Source organism: Eupeodes corollae, chromosome 1 (genome assembly GCF_945859685.1).
Source record: "Eupeodes corollae chromosome 1, idEupCoro1.1, whole genome shotgun sequence".
NCBI lineage: Eukaryota > Metazoa > Arthropoda > Insecta > Diptera > Syrphidae > Eupeodes > Eupeodes corollae.
In genome coordinates, this window is record NC_079147.1 from 309,303,549 (window position 1) to 309,325,119 (window position 21,571).

At 34.6% G+C, this 21,571-nt stretch overlaps 1 protein-coding gene and 1 long non-coding RNA gene across 3 annotated transcripts; one reads left to right on the forward strand and one right to left on the reverse strand.

The window, feature by feature from the left end:
• Nucleotides 1-11,109: 11,109 nt before the first annotated feature.
• LOC129942818 (ubiquitin-protein ligase E3A) lies at nucleotides 11,110-17,512 on the reverse strand. 2 transcript variants are annotated; one of them, XM_056051900.1, is made up of 10 exons: nucleotides 17,262-17,511; nucleotides 16,991-17,183; nucleotides 14,168-14,581; nucleotides 13,460-14,109; nucleotides 13,165-13,391; nucleotides 12,796-13,102; nucleotides 12,518-12,735; nucleotides 12,265-12,446; nucleotides 11,705-12,197; nucleotides 11,110-11,642 (listed from the first exon to the last, which is right to left on the reverse strand). In XM_056051900.1, exons 2-10 carry the CDS (start codon nucleotides 17,029-17,031, stop codon nucleotides 11,304-11,306), a joined length of 2,871 nt encoding a protein of 956 aa, XP_055907875.1. In that variant the 5' UTR covers nucleotides 17,032-17,183; nucleotides 17,262-17,511; the 3' UTR covers nucleotides 11,110-11,303. The 2 variants fall into 2 exon arrangements, with proteins under 2 accessions (XP_055907875.1, XP_055907876.1); XM_056051901.1 differs by having other exon boundaries at nucleotides 13,165-13,388; nucleotides 16,991-17,512.
• Nucleotides 17,491-18,107, forward strand: LOC129942819 (uncharacterized). The gene is made up of 2 exons (XR_008781102.1): nucleotides 17,491-17,615; nucleotides 17,702-18,107. It is a non-coding gene; the product is annotated as an uncharacterized LOC129942819 (long non-coding RNA).
• Nucleotides 18,108-21,571: the final 3,464 nt, after the last annotated feature.

Consider the following 21,571-nt stretch of genomic DNA (forward strand, 5'->3'; position numbering starts at 1 on the left):
AAATTCAAATGTAAAGCGTATATTTACAATCACTAAACAACTGCATACGAAAAATATTCTTAGAACAAAATTTAAAAATTTTAACAAAATTAATTTAAAAAAAAAAACCGCTCTAACGATTTTCAAAAAAAAAAATTGGAAAATCAAGGGTTTTATGATTTATAAAATGGCATTCAAATTTTGGAAGACAAAATGAATTTTAAAAAACCGCTCTAACGATTTTCAAAACAAAAAAAAAAATTTGGAAAATCGAGGGTTTTATGATTTATAAAATGGCATTTAGATTTTTGAAGACAAACTTATTTTTCGGGTAAAATTTTGAATCTTAAAATATTTTTTTAAAATTATTTTAACTGTATTCAAAGTAAATTATTTTCACAACATTTTAATACCATTCCTATCTTTTATCCAAATTTATGCATGTGGTACATATTTAAGTATTTTTATAACTATAACTATTGTAAATACCAATTATTTCCGTGTAGCGCCACTGCATCGGATTAACGAATATGATATGTTCAATCAACAATCTATTTTAAAGTGTCTATCAAGAATAAATATCTTGGTACTTTTGTATATATGATTTTAAAATATTATTCTTTACGAATAAGCTTGTTTCACACATATTTTACTTTCATTCGCCTATATAAAAAAATAAATACTTAGTACTAGTTTAAGAAACGTACAACCTCTACAAATACTGCTTACGTGTCACTTCATAACTAAAATTCAAAACGCATAAGAGCCTGACTGTAAACAACACATGGATAGCAATTTCTTGTACTTGTTCGTATGTTTGTTTCTTCTAAAATTTAACGAAAAAATAAACTGAAGGTAATAGCTCCATGTTTGCGCTAAAAACTTGTTAGAAAGAAGGAATGTGATTGGATTGTAGTAAGTACCTTCTACCTACTAATAACATTCCTTCATTATCATCATAAACATGGCTGAGCACACCAATGAACTATTCTTTATTCGTTTTAGACAACTGCCTTACTACACAACCAATAGGCGATTGTTTTAAACATACACGTTCTTCCTCTTTCTTATCTTCAGATAATTTACTTTCCATCCTGGTCCTTCTAATATGAAATTAATATAAAGTTATCCAATGGAAAAAGCTTTGAACGAACTAGTTGAATACACAAACAATTGTTTTCGTTAAGTATGCTTTCAAGTATTTTTCATTTCCGAACTGAATAGAATCGGAAACAAACTAAATTTCATACCAATTCTCAATTATAGCGAATAACAAAATGGTTATGAAGTATAATTCGCTTAAAAGTATAAAAATTCAACTTTTTTTAATTCGATTCAGGGGATAAAATTAACTGGAATAATTTAGCATCTAAGTACATACTGGTCATTGGCTAAATATTAGATACAAATTGTGTTATTACGTTTGGTAAATATTATGCTTAAATATTAATAATTCATTAGTGTATTGAATATAAGTTCTTATCGTGAAAAATATTTTTTTTATAAAATGGGTATGGTTTTGGAAAATACATAATCATTATTCATAATCCAATCACAACTAGCATACCATTCATCTATTTTTTTTGTTTCAGCAAAGATCGGCAGTTTAGTCATCGTAGGTCCATAGCCTTACGAAAGCCCGTAAAATATAACCCACAGCTTGTTAGGTTAAGTTGTTACCCTACAACGCAGATCAAATACAACGCACAGTGTGGTATTTTGACCTGAAACGTGGCCATAAATCAATTTTGTCAACTTTCACTCTCAAGATTAAGCATGAGTCCCATAACAGGTATATAACCAGGCTACTTTGAAGTCGATCTATAAATTTGTCACCCCGTACGCGACACCATCAGTTGCAACTTGCACTTCTTAAATAAGCACTTGTTTGTTGGCGATTTTTTAAAAAAAAGTGTGTTTTTTGTGTTTTTTTTAATCTTAAAATGATTTTTGTGAAAAAAATTGAAATGGATATCGTAAATCAAGGTATGTACAGTAGGAAGTTTTTTTTACAAAGGAAGTTTCTGGCTGGTATCGGCGTATCTTGGACATGACCACCTTGGCCCTCTCCCTGGAAAAACCCTGGAGAAAGTCGTCGCTGAAGCGCAAAGGCAAAGGATCCGCCTAATTATTGGGAGCGATGCTAACGCTCATCATACTGTATGGGGCAGTACGAATATCAACGACAGAGGTGAGTCTCTTTTTGATTATATTCTTGGTACTAACCTCTTAGTAAGTAATGTTGGTAATGAACCAACCTTCATAACTAAAACTCGACAAGAAGTCTTACACATAACTCTTGTCTCAGATAGTATACACCATATTATCTTGGACTGGAAAGTATCCAAAGAACACTCGTTCTCTGATCATAGATGTATCCAGTTCAATATAAAGGTGGAAAATAACCCGAGTCCATTGACTTTTCGAAACTATCGGAAAACTGGCTGGGCTTTATACAGGAACTTATTACAGAGTTTACTAGAATCTGGACTATCTAGTCCTTCCTCTAACGCTAACGAACTTGACAACAAAGTCAATGACCTTACCTCAGCTATGAACAGATCGCTAGAAATTTCTTGTCCACTTATACACATAAGAGGAAAGAGGAAACCACAATGGTGGGCCTCAGAGCTTGACTCGCTCAGGAAGGAATGCAGGAAACTTTTCAACCGGGCCAAAGCTGCAAGACTAGCCTCTCATTGGGACTCCTACAAAGAATCCCTAAGAATCTACAAGAAGGCACTAAGGAAATCCAAGCGATCTTCTTGGCGATCCTTCTGTGGCATGATAGAAGAAACTTCTGAAGCCTCTAGGTTACGGAAAATTCTTTCAACTAATCCAGCTATGCCAAGCTGCTTGAAAAATGCAGACGGCTCCTGGACTAATTCAAGTAATGAATCGCTGAACTTGCTATTGAACACTCACTTTCCTGGTAGTTCTCTTACCGAAACTTGCAACAGTTTTATACGTTCAAGTTCAAATACAACATATCCACAAGTTCTGATCACAAAGGATAAGCTACAATGGGCTCTCAACAGCTTCAAACCATTTAAAGCTGCAGGACCAGATGGAATAATACCAGCCGAATAACAAAAGGCTTCTGATATAATTGCACCAATCCTTGAGGCAATTTTTACCAGCTGTCTTTACCTGGTCCATGTTCCCTCGGCATGGAGAGAAGTTAAAGTTGTCTTTATACCTAAAGCAGGTAAATGCTCCCAAGTTAATCCTTAAGATTTACGACCTATAAGTCTATCATCATTCCTTCTTTAGACCCTGGAAAGATTGATTGATATCCATTTAAGGGCACGTATCGATACAAGACTTCTGTCTTCGTCTCAACATGCCTACTGTAAGGGTAAATCGGTGGAAACAGCGTTACACACTTTAGTACGCACCATCGAATATTCCCTCCATCATAAAGAGTTCACTATGGTTGCTTTCCTTGACATCGAAGGTGCCTTTAACAACGTGGACACATCTGCAATCACTTCTGCACTGACATCTCTAAATGTAGAGAGTTCGCTTCGGGAGTTAATTCATTTAATGCTTACTAGCAGAATAATTAATTCAAAACTGGGCAACTCTTCTAGCAGACGATTCGTTAGTAGAGGGACACCGCAAGGTGGTGTTCTATCCCCTCTCCCCTGGAACCTAGTGGTGAATGAAATCCTAACTAGTCTGGATGCGGAGGGTTTCAGAGTGATAGCCTATGCGGACGACGTTGCTATAGCAGTTTCAGGAAAGCATCTTAATATCCTAAAAGAACTCTTACAAAATGCCTTGGACAGACTAATACTCTGGGCTGATCGGTGTGGACTGGGTGTTAACCCACACAAAACCGATCTGGTCTTATTTTCGAGGAGATACAAAATTCCATTTGTCAACCCTCCTTACATTAAAGGAATCCAATTAAAATTCTCAGACGAGGCCAAATACCTAGGTCTTGTCTTAGACAAAAAACTAAATTGGAAACGCAACGTACAGGAAAGAGTCAAAAAAGCTACTGTAGCTCTCTTTTCTTGCAAAAAAGCTATTGGTAATAAATGGGGTTTACAACCCAGAATCACGCATTGGCTATACAAATCGGTAATCAGACCGATTTTAACGTACGGTGTAGCAGTATGGTGGACTGCTTTAGAGAAAGGTATAAACAGGGATAAGTTAAATAAAGTTCAACGTTCAGCCTGCCTATGTATAAGCGGATCGCTTCGCACGACCCCGTCTACGGCACTGGACACCTTGCTCTACCTTACACCTCTTGACATATTTAGTAAACAAATAGCTACAAGCTCTGCTATCCGCCTCAATGCTTCGTCGCAGTGGACTAACAACAACATTGGCCACTCCGTAATTCTAAGGCACTTAGAATCAATTCCAAAGCACACAGACTACACCATCCCCCAACTACAATTCGATAGGAATTTCCAGATTTCTATACCTACCAGATCTTTTTGGGAGGATAGGACATTCTTAGAGGATGAGTCAATCCACTTTTACACAGATGGCTCAAAGACCAAAGAAGGGGTTGGTGGTGGTGTGTACTCTGAACGACTGAAATTAAGTCTCTCATTCCGCCTTCCCAATCATTGTAGCGTGTTCCAGGCGGAACTTTTGGCGATTAAAGAAGTCTTGTCTTGGCTCAAAGAAAACGTGATATCAACATCTGATATCCGTATTTTCTCCGACAGCCAGGCCGCTATCAAATCTCTGGACTCAGTCTCTACAAACTCTATAACAGTCCATAACTGTCGATCATCTCTAATGGAGATGGCGCAACAGTTTAATATTCACCTTTGCTGGGTGCCGGGCCATAGAGACATTCCAGGTAACTGTAAGGCAGATGAACTCGCCAGGAACGGTACAGTACAACCCATCCTACCACGTTTGGCAAGTACTGGCATACCAATCGCTACTTGTAAACTGCTACTAATGCAAGACGCTGTGAGAAGGGCAGGCACCAGGTGGACCAACATCACCACGTGTCAAGCCACAAAAAACATCTGGCCAACATTGCATTTAAAACGTTCAAGGTGCTTGCTCTCTCTAAGCAGATCACATATAAGCTCGATAATAGGTGTCATAACCGGACACTGTCTAATAGGAAAGCACGCCATGAGACTAGGCGTATTCTCAAATGACTTTTGCAGAAGCTGTATGGACGAGGAAGAGGAAGAAACGGTTCTTCATCTTCTCTGCACATGCCCTGCTCTAGCTCGAAAACGCAAGAATTACCTAGGAGAATTCTTCTTTAACGATCTAAACGAGCCTCTCACGTTTCGTAAGAGACTCTAACTGGTTCCATTGAGCTTAGGAGGAAGCCTCAAGATTCATGTGGTATCACAATGGGCCATTAAACTGGCCTAAGTGTGTCCGTTCCATCTTGGACAGCCACTATAACCTAACCTAACAGTATTTTAGGCAAAGATATTTTTATATATTAAACTTAAGTTCTTCATATCGATGAGTTAAATTATGTACTTACAAAATTCGCACTTTTTCCGTTGGTTTTACCAAACATTAGTGTTTTTGAATGTTGGCAACACCCCGCAACAATGTTTGTCATATATGTATATTATTTAACTTCTGGATATGTAGAAAAGTCCTGCATTTCAAAACCTTTCACAAGTTTTCGCCTAAGAAAAAACAAAGCATTTGAAAAAAACTCTTTTCTAGCGACCATAACTAAACATTTTTTATATTATTCCAGATGACTCTAATTCCAGCTTGTCTTTGAGAAGGAAACAGCTCCATGAGTTGGGAAGAGGAAGCCCACAAAGACTCTTTGACGGTAAACTTTAAGATTTGGATAAAAAATGTATGGATATCACAAACTGTCCCCCAGAGAAAATAGATGAACTTAGAAAAATTATCAAGGCGTTCAAAGCGAACTATAAAAGGAGATGGCAACTCTACAGCTGCACAGAAAAGCGTTTCTTGGATAAGAATGAAGAGTGGCTTAGCGAAGAAGTAACACTACCTGTTGGCATACTTCCCGGAAGATCTCAAGGTCGCCCAAGCAAAGAGTTCGGGGAATCAAGTGACCGAACAAAACGTCGAAAAACAGAGGAACTTCGAGAGAGTGTGTCCTTTGATGACCAGACATTCGCAGCACAGATAAGTCAATGGAAAGCAGCTGCGATTGGCAGTTAAACCCTGAAAACTGAGAAACACTATCCTGTAAACGCTTTGAGGATATTCGTGGAAGCTAATTTAACTGCTAGTCAATACTAAGTGATTCATCAAGTCAACAAAGATATATATCCGTGCCATACCTCCGTGTATAAAGCTAAGCTGGATTGTTACCCACCAAAAAGCGTAAGTGAGACAGTTTCCTAAATAAAGCTCCAAGATTTAGTAGATCACACAACATCACGTTTTATCAATATTTGGAACCACAACTCCAAAAAAGCCTTGAGACCAGTGAAACAGATTTAGAGCTCACATACAAGTGGGGATGCGATGGGGCTACTCTGGGGCCAGTATAAACAGAAATTCGAAGATTACGATAATAGTGATGCAAATATACATATGTACAAAAAAGGTTTAATCTGTTTATTCAATAATTGACCTGTACTCATAAAATATACAACTATTCCACATCTCGAATTCTTCGTATTTTGCATTGAGAGGGTCGCAGGTATTTTAGACTTGGTTACTAGCAGACTGGGACACACAAATTTGGAATGAAATTTGAACACCCGGATTAAGAAAATTGTACTCAAAAAAAGGAAAAAAGGTATTTTCTATGAAAAAGTATCTTTCAGTTTTTTTTCTAAGGTTTTTAGTATTTGACTAAAAATATATCAGCTCATTGAATATTGACAAAAAAAAATGTAATTGATAAACAAATTCTAAAAAAATTAAAAACCGAAAAAAAATCTCTAAATTTCAACTTTAAAACTTAATTTGTCAAAAACTATTTAATTAAACAATTTGAATCAAAAAACAAAACAAAAATAAAATATAAGCATTAAAAAAAATATAGCGCAGTGTTGTACGTGCTTATTTTTCTAATCGGGATGGGCATTTAAGTGGGTTTTACTGTACCTAAAAATGAAAAATAACTTTTTAGTCATTTGGTACCATGTACTTTGCTTTGCCCTCATTAACCTTCAAACCCATTTTTGCCGCCTTTGACTCAATACTCACAAAAGCAGAGAGAAAAAACTAATTTAGTTTTTTTCTCTCTGACAAAAGCCCCATTGACATAACACTGAGTTCTTCCGATTATGTCAATGTCATCAGCATATGCCAGTAATTGGGCGGACTTTTGAAAGAAAGTGCCTCTAGTGTTGACGTGGGAGCTCTGCACTATTCATTCAAGTACGATCTTAAAAAAATCTAATGACAGCGCATTACCTTGTCTAAAACCTTTCTTGAAAAATTAAGGCCGAAAGGCAGTAGTTATAAGATAATGGATTAAGTTAGAGCACCCGCCAGTAAGATATTTTTTTAAGTTTTTGAAATGAACGCTAGTTTTTTTTTGCAGGATCTGCCGTAATGTCAATATTTCTTCTCCGCATGAACTCCTATAGGCCAATGTCCGGTACAAACCGCAACAATCCTGGCTATGTCTTGCCTTGGCCTGCATAGAAGATCGTTTGTACGGGTTTTATTATATGTGGGCCATATCTTCCTAGATATAATGCAGTTGGGTAAATTGCTCCTCCTTCGGTTTGATTCAGTTTGGTAGATAGAAAAGATTTTACCCTTCATAGCACCAAGAGGAATGTTAACCATTTCCGCAAGTGAGCTATGAAGGGCAGATCCTTGCCTGGCTAGCTCGTCAGCCCGTTCATTTCCCACGATACCACTATGGCCCGGAACCCAGATCAGGGTGACACCGAGGTTAATATTCAGGCTCGCAAGCTCATTGCGACATTGCTGGACCAATTTAGATGAGGATGTGGCCGAGTTAATTGTTTTGACAGCTGCTTGGCTGTCTGTTAAGATAGCCGCATTTCGGTTTTAGTTTGGGCTTTGTTTAAGTATCTTACATGCCTCCCTTATTGCCAGCAGTTCAGCCTGAAAAACGCTATCAAAGTCAGGAAACCTAAAGGATTTAGCTACATTTAGGGACTCAGAAAAGATCCCAGAACCAACTCTGCACTCCATCTTTAAGCCGTCAGTAAAGATGGTTGTGTCGAACCTATCGACACGATGTCATCCTCCCAATCTTCTCTGGATGAGAAAATAACATTAAAACCCTTACTAAGGCCACCACGCAATCGACTCATATGTTAAGATTGTACGTACTACGGCTGTGTACGTCCATAAAATCATCTTCGACTTAAGTCCGCACTTTTTTCCGAAAGTTTTGCTGCAGACGTAGAAGGCAACACAGGCCTTCTTAACCCGTACTTCAATATTTAGTTTCCAGTTTAGTTTAGGGTCGAGTATAACTCCCAAATATTTTGCACTCGAAGACAATGATATGATTTGACCGTTGAGTCGAGGTAGTGTGAAGGGCAGTACTTTAGTTTTGGTGGTAAAGAGCATCAGTTCAGTTTTACTTTGGTTAACTCTTAGTCCACAACTCGGTGCCCAGTTGCTAACTTTCTTCAAAGCTGACTCCGTGATTTCACTAATCACAGAGGTGTACTTTCCTGACACCAATAGCACCAAATCATCCGCATAGGCTACCGCCTTCACTCCACATCTCTCTAATTTAACGAGAATTGTATCCATGACCAGAAGCCATAGAAGAGGCGAAAGGACACCACCCTGGGGTGTTCCCCTACTCACGTGTTTCGTTGCGATTGTATTGCCTAGAGTGGCTCGAATCTTCCTACCACTGAGCATGGAAATAATCCATTCTCGAACGAAGAATTCTACACCGAACTTAACGAGCGATTCTTCTATGGATTCTTTATAATGGATTGTTTGTTTTACAGTACGCACTACCTCATGGTGGGCAGTCTCCGTAGATTTGCCCTTAAGATAAGCATGCTGAGAGTTTTCGAGAGGGCGTCCAACTAGGATTTCTCTAATATGGTAATCAAAAATGCGCTCCAAGGATTTAAGCACAAAAGATGTTAAGCTTATTGGTCTGAAATCCTTCGCGGATTCGTGACCTCGCCTACCCACTTTCGGGATAAAAATTACTTTGACCTGTCTCCACGACATGGGCACATGTTTGAGAAGGAGACATCCTTTGAAAATTTGTTCCAGCCATGGAGCTGCCACATCATGCAACTTTTAAAGCATAACTGGCAGTATCCCATCTATGCCTGGGGATTTATATGGAGAAAAAGTATTGATGGCCCACAAAATATATTCTATAGTTATAACGGAATTGACTTGCTCCACATGAGGTACGCTTAGCTCTGTGGTTTCACGCGGTTCGGGGTTATCACTCTCGCAACCCGGAAAGTGCGTCTTCATCAGTAGCTCAAGACATTCGGCTGGAAAGGCTGTCCAGGTTCCTCAGGCTTTTTTAGAAATGAAGGATTATAATGTTCCTTCGATAAAACTTTGCTGAGCCTTGCGGAGTCCTTTATGTCTTCGATTGATTGACAGTATTCTCTCCAGAGATATTGAAAATTATCCTCGTCATTTTCCTAAGACTGTACAGTTCTTCATTCCACCAAGAAGGAAGGGTTTTACGGCTATATTTAACTGGGCAAGAGAGACTCTAAAAGCTTTACTTATAGAAGTTTCAAAGGTTTTCACCTTTGATTCAAGGTCTCCTATCGATTCAGTGAGATTCAGTAAGTTGCTTAGTTTGGAGTTATTAATTCCTGGTCTACTAGATAGTACCTTATAACTTGTACAGGTTATTGGGTTTTCTAGCCGATTGATGTAGGCTTAAAAACATTCTACAATTTTCAGTTATAAGATACTGATGTGTTGTTACTCTTAGTAGTTGATTTCCTTTGCTGAGTTAACTGGATCGGTAGATTAAACTTTATTAAAATAAACCTGCAAAATAAAATAACTTTATCTTTAATATTTAAGTCCCATTTAATTTCTTAAAAAAATCTTAACATGATAACTAAATTTGTTTTGAAAACTGTTATAACAGACAATTTTACACACAATTTGTCAAAACTAGATATTTTCAAAAAAAAAATTAAATCCTTTAGTTCATTAGGTCTCGAGAAAATTTAAAAACAAAATAGGGCTTCTATGTGGGAAACCCCTTTTGGAGCAATACTAACAAAAATTTTTTTAGTTTAGACAAAATATTTCAAAAAAAGATTTATTAAATTCGGCCCGTTTCTGATAAAATTCGTATTTTAAATTTTTTGGTAAACAAAAATTTGAATGGGGACTATTATTATTTTTGGTCTTTGAAAAAAATATATAAAATAGCCTTACGCGAATCTTATTAAAACCTTAATTTCCAAGTTTGAACTCAATCTACGCAATGAATTAGGATGTAACGAGAGACAGTAAGACGGACGGAATCGCCGGGCACACTTTTTTCTTCTTCCCTACCATGTTTCATGTTTGACTAAAATCTCGAATTCGGAATTTTTTGTGAGGGCGTTCTCTTCAAAGAAATGTACAAATCTTTGAAGAGTTTACATTGTCATGCAAAGTATTTATACATAAGCTAAGCAGATTCAACACACGATTATAGTTCCCATCCATTTCTGCCACAAGACAGAGTAAAATTTCAAGTTAAAAACTGAGTGAAAACATTCTCAAGAAGTATACTTGATCTTAAAAAATATAATGATCTAAATCAACAATAAGGCCCCACATGAACATTTTTAAATTCAACATGTTCTTACATTCGCCACCAAAAAATCAATTAAATCATTTCTTCGTCAAGCACCGTCCTCTTTCGTGCATTTGGCTTTCTGCCTGTCTATGCCACTTAAAGTTTTTTTTTCACAGAATTGACAAATTCTCCATGAGTAATTCTTGTCATAAAAAGTGCTTTCTCAAATTAGGCGTTCGGATTCGGCTTAAAACCGTAGGTTCCCTCCATCCCTGACAACAGTACTCGCACACAGGAATGGTTGAGAGTTTTAAGTCACTAGCCCCTAGCTCTCAACAGACTATTGCGCCATCCAATTTATTCATTTGGCTTTCGTTCATGAGTCTTTTGTTTTGTAAACTTTCTTCACTTCCAGATGATCAAAGACAAAACATAAGAAAAACACTAAAACAATATACTTAAATATTTAACCTGTTAGCAGCAATAGGCAAACAATGTATATTTTTATGTTTATTGTTCTTTTTTTATAAATACACTCTGCGCGCCTTGCTTTAATAGACATACATATAAAAATAAAATCAATGTTGAAATAAAACAAACTTCTAAACATTTCATACACCGCATTTTTAACTTGTTCGTTTGATTTGAAACATTATAGCATCCCGAAACCTTTTGAATAGTTAATAGCTTTGAGTAATCTTTCTTCTAGTTTTTCTCTGTTGCTATACTCGGGTAGGAGTAAAACATTAAAACAGGTATGACTCGTTGGTAAACGATCGCTATCCGATCCATGGCGGGTAATGAGCAATTTCAGGCGACTCAGACCACCCACAGGTACTCGATCCGAACCGGTGGTAAATTCTAAGAGTTTCCTCTTTGATTCATCTGGCAGAGAATGTACAATACTCCAAAAGTCTTTGATTATTTGGGAATCGCTTGTGTAACCACCTTCGTATTCTGTGGATTTTTCCAGCTCCACAAAATCGAAATTCTAAATGAAATAAAATTAGAATTAAATATTTGTTTGTTTATTTAACTTTAAATTAAACTTACCCGACTCCCACAAACAAGTAATTCAATCTCCTCAGGACGGAAAAGCAGTTTCAGTGGAGATTCATCGGTAACCATTTCGAAACCCTTCTTGAACGCCTTAAACTGTCGATCAATACTCTTGTTCAACAAGAAATCACTATACAAATCAACAAACTCTTGTTTGTTCTCCTGATTAACTGCGATGGTATCGCCATTGGCTTTAAGCTCATGTTCTACAGTTTCTCCAAATACATTACTATAGGTAATTTTGAAGGTTTGCAGGAAGACATCTTCCATGTCGCTTCCATCGTATTCAAGCATCGATTTCAAACTACGGTAAAGAGTAGGATTCCAATCGGCAAGATCATAAAATGAACCATGCCCTCCCATCAGCTTGCGGTAGACAACCATTGGGAAATTCACAGCCAAAATTATATTGTTGTAAATAGCTAAGCCTAAGACTATTCCTATTAGTGTAAATTGGGCCTCATTTTCGAAAGGTGAAGAGTTAAACCTGTACAAAAGAAAGTCATTTTTTTTTTAATTCTAGTTCAATATATGATTAAGTGTTAAAAACTTACCATACAGTCTTCGTGTCTTCTTGATAAGTAAACATACCAAAATCTGGATTGAAAATTTCCTCAACCACTAATTGAAAAAATTCTTTTGAAACACCTCCTTCGTCAACACCTTGCTCACCGACAAATTCCACTACCAATTGCTTTTTAAAATCCTTTGGACTTCCCATGGCTATCATTTCCAGCTGCATGACAAAAAAAAATTACAATTTCTTATATTTTGTCTTTGATCATCTGGAAGTTGTTGCAAACTCACCTCAACTAATGCGTCGTCTATTATATGCTCCCGACGAACTTTCAGTTTCAAATATGGCCTGGGACCGATTTCATTGTCCCCACCAAAATAACTCAATGCAGTAAACATCGACTGGTTGCGTTCGCTGTACATTCGGATTCTGCTGTCATAGTACAACGCTATCACTTTCTTTGCAGGCGTCAGAATAAAGGAGTACAGCATAAACGTAAAATCAAATTCTACAAAATATTTAGTTTATTGGTTGCATTTGTCCACCAAAACAAAAAAGAAAAACAAACCTTCCCCATTTGCGTCTAGTAACAAGTTCTTGTAGGCCAAATAGTCTCGATCCATTTGAATCTCATCGCTCAGAGGTTCATTGTAAAATTCTTCAAATGGCACCAACGGCACCCGGCAGTCTAAAGCTGAAACACCCAGTTCGGCTTCTAATTTGTCCTCAGGAAATTTCTGTGAAAGTGGCTTTGTAGGTTGTTGATAGAAGAAGTAATCATCATCTTCGACATTCGCTTGTACATCGTCCTGTTCCGCATCACCGACTTTTGCAGTTTCTAACTGACCAGCAAGAATATTTGCATAAAATGCAATCTACAGTGAGACAAAATATTATTAAATTCGCACGTCCGACATTCTTTAACTTGATATCCTACTTTGAGTGTTTTTGTTGCTGCTGTAATGTATGCATTTCCTTGTACAGGACCGCTGTCTATAATAACCTCCAAAGTTATTAACTGTTGCAGGCATATTATGAGGCTTTCAAGATTGTCTCTAGAAAGTTTTGACCATATTTTGGCTAGCCGTGCTCTGAGATTGACAGACAATAGTGACGCAGCTTTACATACAGTTGGCAGTGCTCGTTCTATGTAATCGGGTGCTGCTGTAAACACATCAATCATTAATAATTATCATTACAAAGTGGGAGCGACAGAAGTATCAAAAGCTTACCAGCACGAGCAATATCAAATGCTATAACAAAACAATGCAGCATTCCTTCCTCCAAGTAGTTGTTAGTTTTTTTTAACCTAAGATCACCTGATATTCCGAGGAAAAGACCTTCAATGGCCGCATTTAACGTATCAACAACTGCCGAATTGTCCAGTTCAAACAGTTTATTGAGAGATCTTCGAAGACTGTCATAATCTACCAACGTGTCACCCGGGTCTCTGGGCTTCTCCTCTAACTCTGCACTGCTATCCTCGTCTTTATCAGTCTCGCCTTCTAATGTGCGCAAATCTTCTTTTTTCAAAGACTTGAGGTCAGACTTACCAGCTCTTTCGAGAATTTTATTAATCGCTTCAGATTCTTGACGAACAAAACTTTTGCTCAAAGATTCAAAGCTGAAGAAAGTTGCGTAAATGGCTTGTGTTAGCTCTGTGTAGCAGTTTTGTCTCTTACATCTTTCTACAAGATCATTAATAATTTGTTCATCCAAATACGTCACAGTCGTAGAGGGTGACGAAATGTTTTCGCATGATTTTTTGTTTTTGGACAGAAATGATTCAGAATTTATTTGAAAATGACTAGATGTTGATGGTTGTGTGTGAGCCTCATTATTAGGAATAGTTTTTGAATTCGTACTTGGAGACGACAGTTGACTAGATAAATAATTCAATTGTTTTTAAATTTTAACATAAATATTAAATTATATTTCACCTGCTTGAAGACGGTAACTCATTCGAATCGTTTGATGTTCTTGGTACCTTAGATGGCTGACTATATGAATCGCATAATTTTGCATCCTGGGAGAAGAGCTGAATGGCACGAGCTGCAATTTGATTTGGTGTCATCTGTTCTACTTCACCACTGGAGGCACAATATTTATTAGTGCACTTTGGATTGCCGCAGCCCTTTTGCAGCTGATAGAAATATCGTTCGATTAGTTCTTTAACTGCAGTGCGTTTCATATCGGGCGTATCGTTATGACTTGTGGGGGTTGTTGCAGTCGTTGAACTTTTTGCGTTCTTGTCTGAATTAAAATTACTTTTTGCTGATGATTGTGATAAGTCTGATGTGGTGGTTTCGATATTGTTTGTATTTTTATTAATAGACGACGATTCTTCAGGTAATCTGCAATGCAAAATGTTTTTAGTTTTGGAACTTAATTGTTTAATAAAATGACAGATATAGTAAATATAATTTCATTTTAGTTTGTCAAACTTTAAAGTTTATTTGCATTCATATAAATTGCATAGAAGTTAAAACGAATTTAATTAAACAATTCATATGCATATTTATAAATTGTTTGATATACATACATACATATGGCTTTTAGTAATTTACTTGTTTGCTCGTACACAACAGTGTTTTCATTTGCTACATCTACCAAACTACACAGTAACGGACAAAGCAATATTTAAAGCCTTGCTTCTTTACATTTTATTATTCCTTGTACTGTTTCGCAGATGATAATAGAGGTAATACTAAAATTGGTATAAGAGTGAACAAATGACTAGGACCACTTTAAAGAATGCAAACAATTTATAAACATATCCTAGTATTGGTATTATAAATCATTTGGAGAATATGCTTAACAAAACCTAAAAATAGTTAAAGCCGGACATCAGGGCAGCAAGGCTCTTTAATTTATGAACATGAGAATTAAAATTATTTGGATTATGATTCTAAATTTATATTAAAGCGTTTGTTAATATTTTACATACATACATATAAACAAATGAAATTAAAAAACTAAAAGGGGCGTATTCATAATCATACTTTTAACCCGAGTCTATTTAAACTTATTCTTTCATAAAGAATTTGGTAGCTCTGTTTAGTTAGAAAAGGTTTAAGATATATTCTAATACAATTCGAGTACGATTTCAATTAAACCTAAAATGCTTTAGCTGGAGATCCAAAATCTTTGAGATCTTTCTGTTGGCTGTTAGTTGAGAAATTATATTTAAATCACCTTTAAAACCTTTTATTGAATTTCGATCTCCAATATTTAGAAGGTTAATCATAAACTTTTTTTTCGAATCATACGAATCGTCCTTTCAAATGAGTCGATTCGTGGTAAGTAGAGCTTTAGTTTTCTGTTGGTTAGTAGCATTCCGACATCATACGTATGCTTAATCCTTTTGACATTTTAATTTTTAAATGTTCAAATATCAGTTACGTCTCGCAACGTAATTTTCTCAATCAGTTTGTTTACTTTTGTCGTTTAATAGATTTAAAAATAGCTTAAACATAGGTTCCGTCGTGTTTATTTTTAGACTCCAGGCTATCGTTTTAAAATAGGTTTAAATTGTCTATGAATAACACAAACTGGAGTTTGGTTAAGAAAATACAAAATCTGGACTTATCTAAGAACTATGAATATGGTCCAATGAGTATTGAAATTATAAAATATTTCTTTAGAATTTTTTTTTGGCCATACCTATGCAATGCTAATACCGTGAGCTTTTGAAAGTGTTGCCTGAAGTTATGTAAAATAATAATTTGTATTGCTCAAAAGTATCAAACAATATGTTGTTGCTATAATTAAAATTTAATACCAATATAATGAATTTTCAACATACTCATCCTATTGCTTTGCCCGTTTTTCTAATATGGGTATCTCATACCTTATTGTTTAAAAATATACATTATTTATTGTTGATTATTTTATTTATTATTATTTTTGATAGGTATACAAATATTTTAGGACAAAATCTCAGCACATACAAAATGGTTCTATTATTTTTTCCGTCACTGTATATACTATTAAACATTTGTTGAGGAAACGGCAAATGAGAAACAGTTATCCAAACATGACACATGGCAAAATCGTTACCAATAATTTTAATCTTCCTAATAAAATCTATGTAGAGTTTAATTGCATGTATAGTACACAGTCTGTTGAGGATTGTGGTTTTTAAAATGCTGCAGCAGCACCAAATTGTTAAAAACGAAAGGACTACTATAATTGACTATGTTCATTGGTAGTTTTCATTTGTTTCTAACGCTATCTTTATTTTCGTTTTTTTTAATTTAACCTAAACTTAGGTTTTGTTGATGAAACAAAATATGTTTCAAATAATTATGAACAATCAAGATTCGGTAAAAAATTTACAAAATTAATAAATAGACAATACAAAAAGACAAACAAAAGATTATAAGCAGAGCAACGAAAACAAAGAAAATATTAAGAATTTGCGAATTATAGAAGACGTAGGTATATTCGTAAAATGAAATGCTTATTTCCAGGAAGACAAAATTGAGCACATAAATTTTACAGAAATAATAAAATTTTCGCACACGCTATTGTTCTTTAGGAGTTGAAGTAATACAAAAATATTGAAATATACACATGTTTATAGCAGGTACAACAAAAACTATAAAGGATCAATGCCACTAAACAAAAAAAAAACATTTCCCTGCTTTGAAACCGCAGGAATTAATTCATTTGTTATAGGTACATAACAGATATAGGTTGGTATACTGATTATAAAAAAGTTCAACTTATAAATAGAAAATAACAAACAAATAAGTACTTACCTTGAAGCTTCGTCGTCTGAGTTCTTGCTTTCGGAGTTCATCAAAATCTCTCAATGATATGCAGCCTTATTTTGGTAATAACTTAAATTATTCCTTTTCCCAGATGTTAATGAATAGGTGCAAATAATTTTGGAATCAATGATCTATTTGATCCACATCCGGGAATTGAATTAATAACTTATACAGTTCTTTGCTGATAAAATAGTTTATTGAAATCAAAATTTAAAACAAAAAAGAAAACACACACAAAAATCTGAAATTCCTGACGGACCTTTGTTTTGTTCTTGGTTTGTTCTTTTCGACTTTGACGACGATGATTTGAAGTTTTTTCCTACTTTTCTGCTAAAATCGTGTCTATTGATTTTATTTTTACTTTGTTCACTGGGTTTTCATTGGGAATTGAGTTAAATTGTTCATTTTTTAATATTTCGATGCCAATATCAATTGAAATGTGATAAATTTCAAACCTCTGATTATTTCTTTAAGATAAAATAACTAAAGAAAAATAACAACTTCACCCACATTCTGTGGCCAAATAAAAGTTTATAGACAATTTTTTCTCGAAGTGGGGAAATGAATTTGTTTCTTGAGAAAAATTGACAGATGGCGTTTGATTTGAGGTGAGGTAAGAGCTGAGAGGTGAAACTTGAACTAGTGCTATTCTTGTTCATCAAAGCAAACTAACTCCTCTCCTTCTCTTTTACTTTGTAGAAAACAATTTTTGGAAATTTAACCAAACGTCAGTGGGACTCATTAAAAATATGCAAAGAAAGTATTTAACATAATTTAAAATTCATTAATGATAAAATAAATAGTTTTATCACTGAGCAACATTCGATATTATATACATATTTATGTAGTTTCCAAAATAGCTTCAAACTTGTCACGTAATAACAGAAACAGAAAGAATATTCTTCTACAAAGTGGAGGCTTTGACATTTCGGAACAAATGGGACATGTACAATGTCATCTCACCTTATTGCCTCGTTCGCATTAACAACATTTCTACACTCTGTTCCTTTTTAACCATCGCTGATCATTTCTTGTCATATGTATATATTTTTTGTACAGAAAAATCGTTTATTTTATTGTATGAGAATAAAAGTCAAGAAATCAATCACAAGTTTTTACTTTAAGACGATTTGTATTAATTTTCATTCCATTTTTTGAAGATGACAGTCACAAGTGACAGCTAAAAAGTTATGGGAACAATAGATGGATTTTCCTAGAATCTAAAGTGTATAAGAAAAGCTTACCTATCCGAAACAGCTGGGATATAAAATAAAATTAGGGTCTGGGGTGGAATCGGCTAAGGTGATTGTTGATAAATGACAATCAAAATGATCGATTTTGATGTACGTAAGGTGATAGTCAAATTGATACCTAAAAAGCTGTCACAAAAAAGTGCGATAGTCATTTTCAAACAAATTTGTTTATTCCGAATAGAGCTACTAGACGCTTATACAAACTATTGGAATTTTTTTAGCGCACTTTGTTTCTTTAATAAAAAACACTTTCTTGTGGCCGACAAAGCTTACGGCATTCGAAAAAAAGCAAGAAAAGTAAGAATTTTATTCAAAATCAGGCAATTCTATACTTTTGTGTAGATATTTTATAGGAATCAATTTAAAATTTCACCAAAGCAACAACAAATTTTGACAATTTGAATCTGAAATTCTTTAATCGAATTGAATTGAGTTGAATCATCTTACACAGACGGAATGAAAATGATAGTCAATTTGATTATCAAAAAAAAAATGATAGTCAACTATCACCTAAGCCGATTTCACCCCTGGTATATGTAGCTATCTGATAAAACAGCTGGAGTGGAATCGCGTAAGGTGATTGTTGACCATCAAAATTGATGATTTTGCTCCACGTAAGGTGATTATCAAATTGACTATCACTTTTTTAATATGGTTTGTTGGTGACAGCTATTTAGGTGTCACTTTCATATATTTTGATTAATTTTTTGTGAGAAAGATAATTTGTGTGAACTTCAGCTCCACTTTAAATTCAAAATTTAGTGAAAAAAATTAAAATATATGAAAGTTAAAATAAAAATAAGTGAACAGTAATGTATACTTCAATGCAAATGTACTATTAGAGCACCAGAACGTGAAATAACTGCACAAAAGTTTAATTGCTGAGAATCAACTTAAGGAATAAAGCAACTTGGAACTTCCTAACCCAATGTTACTATGTAACTTTCTATGAATATTTATAAATAAGTCATTTACATTATGTATGTACATAAATTATTTATTTCACATTCTTGAAAAATGTTCGATTGAACAAAGAAACGTTTGTGTATGTTTTGCGGTTGCTCCTATCCTTCAACTGGCTGCAACTTTAAATCTTCTTGGGGGTGTTTATCAACTGTGCTGTGGGTTCTATGTCCACTTTTCATTAAAATTGAACAAATATTTTTATTAATTTATAACTAGTATTAAGTATTTTTAGCATAAACAATACTGAGCTGATTGAAATGACATTTATCCCTGTTGCAATTTGTACACAGTTTCCCAAACTTGGCTAAGTGCTGCCAGCAAATAGCATTGTATATATCGAGCCCTTCCCGCAAATTTATTGTAAGCGCCAAAATTAATTTTATCGTAAACGACAAATCAAAAGCTTACTGCTGGTCCTTGAAACAACTTGTACCCATAGTCAGTATTGAAAATTAGTAATTATCCTTAAGTTAAGAAATAGCAATAGCCTCCAAGGTTCTATGTGTTACTAGCAAATTTTAATAATTAAGTTTTCTTTTTTATTGAAAATGTCGCTTACGATAAAATGGCGGGAAGGGCTCGATATATTTTCTATAGTACTCTCATGAAGAGGAACGATCGAAGCGACATCTGAGAGGCGTGGAGATGATTGAATTTGATCCCTTTTTTTATACCCCTCAATAGTTGAGAATGAGGGAAAATTCAACAATAATTAAAGAATAGAAAATAGAGAAGAACATATGCAAATGTAGTAGGAGATCGAGGGAGACAATAGCAACAACGTTTTGACATTTTATGTGTGTATGCATATTATACTTAAAGAGGAAAGTTTTTACGGTTATGCTTTGGCAAGAAATAGAAAAAGTATTTATAAGAGAAACAATAACAATACAAAAAAAGTACTGCAAGAGTATTTTTTGCGGCAGGTAGTGAATATAATATATTTTGTAAAATATTTATTTTTCAATTCAATAGGGTGTCTTTATTTTTGATATGAGTCTTAAATAAAAAAAAAAAAATATTTTATCTTTTTATACCAAAAACGTAGTTTCATGTAATTCCTTTAGTTTGCCCGTTTTATATGTAGGTATACATATGTATATATTTATAAAGGATGAATTTTTAAAAGTTATATGAAAGTTAAAAACAAACACATACAATTCGGGAAAATGCATGAAATCTTTATTTGAATGGATAGTACGGTCCATATAATTTAATTATTGAAGATTATTTCATGGAGATGTTGAACCTGACCGCGCCTCAAGGAGTCCATTCGCTTAGTCCAATTTTCTATATTTCAATTCAATAAATTGCAAGCGTTGTTCGTTTGTTAGACGAATTATGGTGCAATTATAGACCAAACTGAAGACGTTTGATAGTGAAACAAAACACGAAACGTGCGTCAGCTGTTTAAACCAGTCTTGCCAAAAATATAACAGGTACAAAATTTCCCTTCACTTTAAAAGGGACTCTTTTGTTTTCAAAAGGACTTTTTTTCTTGATTAGCTTTTCGGTAATAATTTTGATTTCGTCAATACTTGCAGTTAAACCTCAAACTATCTACGAATTCTTTAGTAAGATCCCAACTAGAGTCAAATGGGCTATTTGTTCTGATAAGATATCCATTTCTGAGAAGTTTTTGTTGCTAAATTCCTAGACATGTTAATTAAAATGCCCGCCGAAAAAAAAAACTCTTGAAACAAGGTGCAAACTCGGCATACAATGCACTTACAAGTATGTTTGTATCTTTTACAAGAAAACACCTTAAAAGATTCAAACCAAAAAAATTAAAATGTTCTGGGCTATATGAATCGAAGAGTTCCATAGAAGCAATTAATGTTATCATAATGATATCTCCATACAAGAAACACTTCCACTCTGTCAAAATCACGATACCTTATATATTAGGCTTATATCTTTCCAATTAAGGCATTGATATCTGTCAGGTTAATTTTTGAACCTAGTTTTATATTATATTGTATTTATTTATTTGAATGTTTTTATATAAAAATTTAAAATTCAATTCAGTACACCCTATTTAGCCGTTAAAAAACAAAAATCATCCAAGTTTTGAATAAATTTTAATTTTTGATTGTGTTTATACTTGATGCGTACAAATAACAAATAATACGCAAGAATAACAACAACAAAATAACTGAATATATTTAAAATCTTCAATGCATCATATGCCAAATATGGCAACATTTCATTTTTCACAAAAATTGAAAATTTAAAATCTAACGACAATTTTTAAATTCAAAATACCTACAACGTTAAAGTATACATATATGTAGCTATAGCTACAAGCATATGAATACATATGCACATCTCCTCTACATTCACGCGTGAA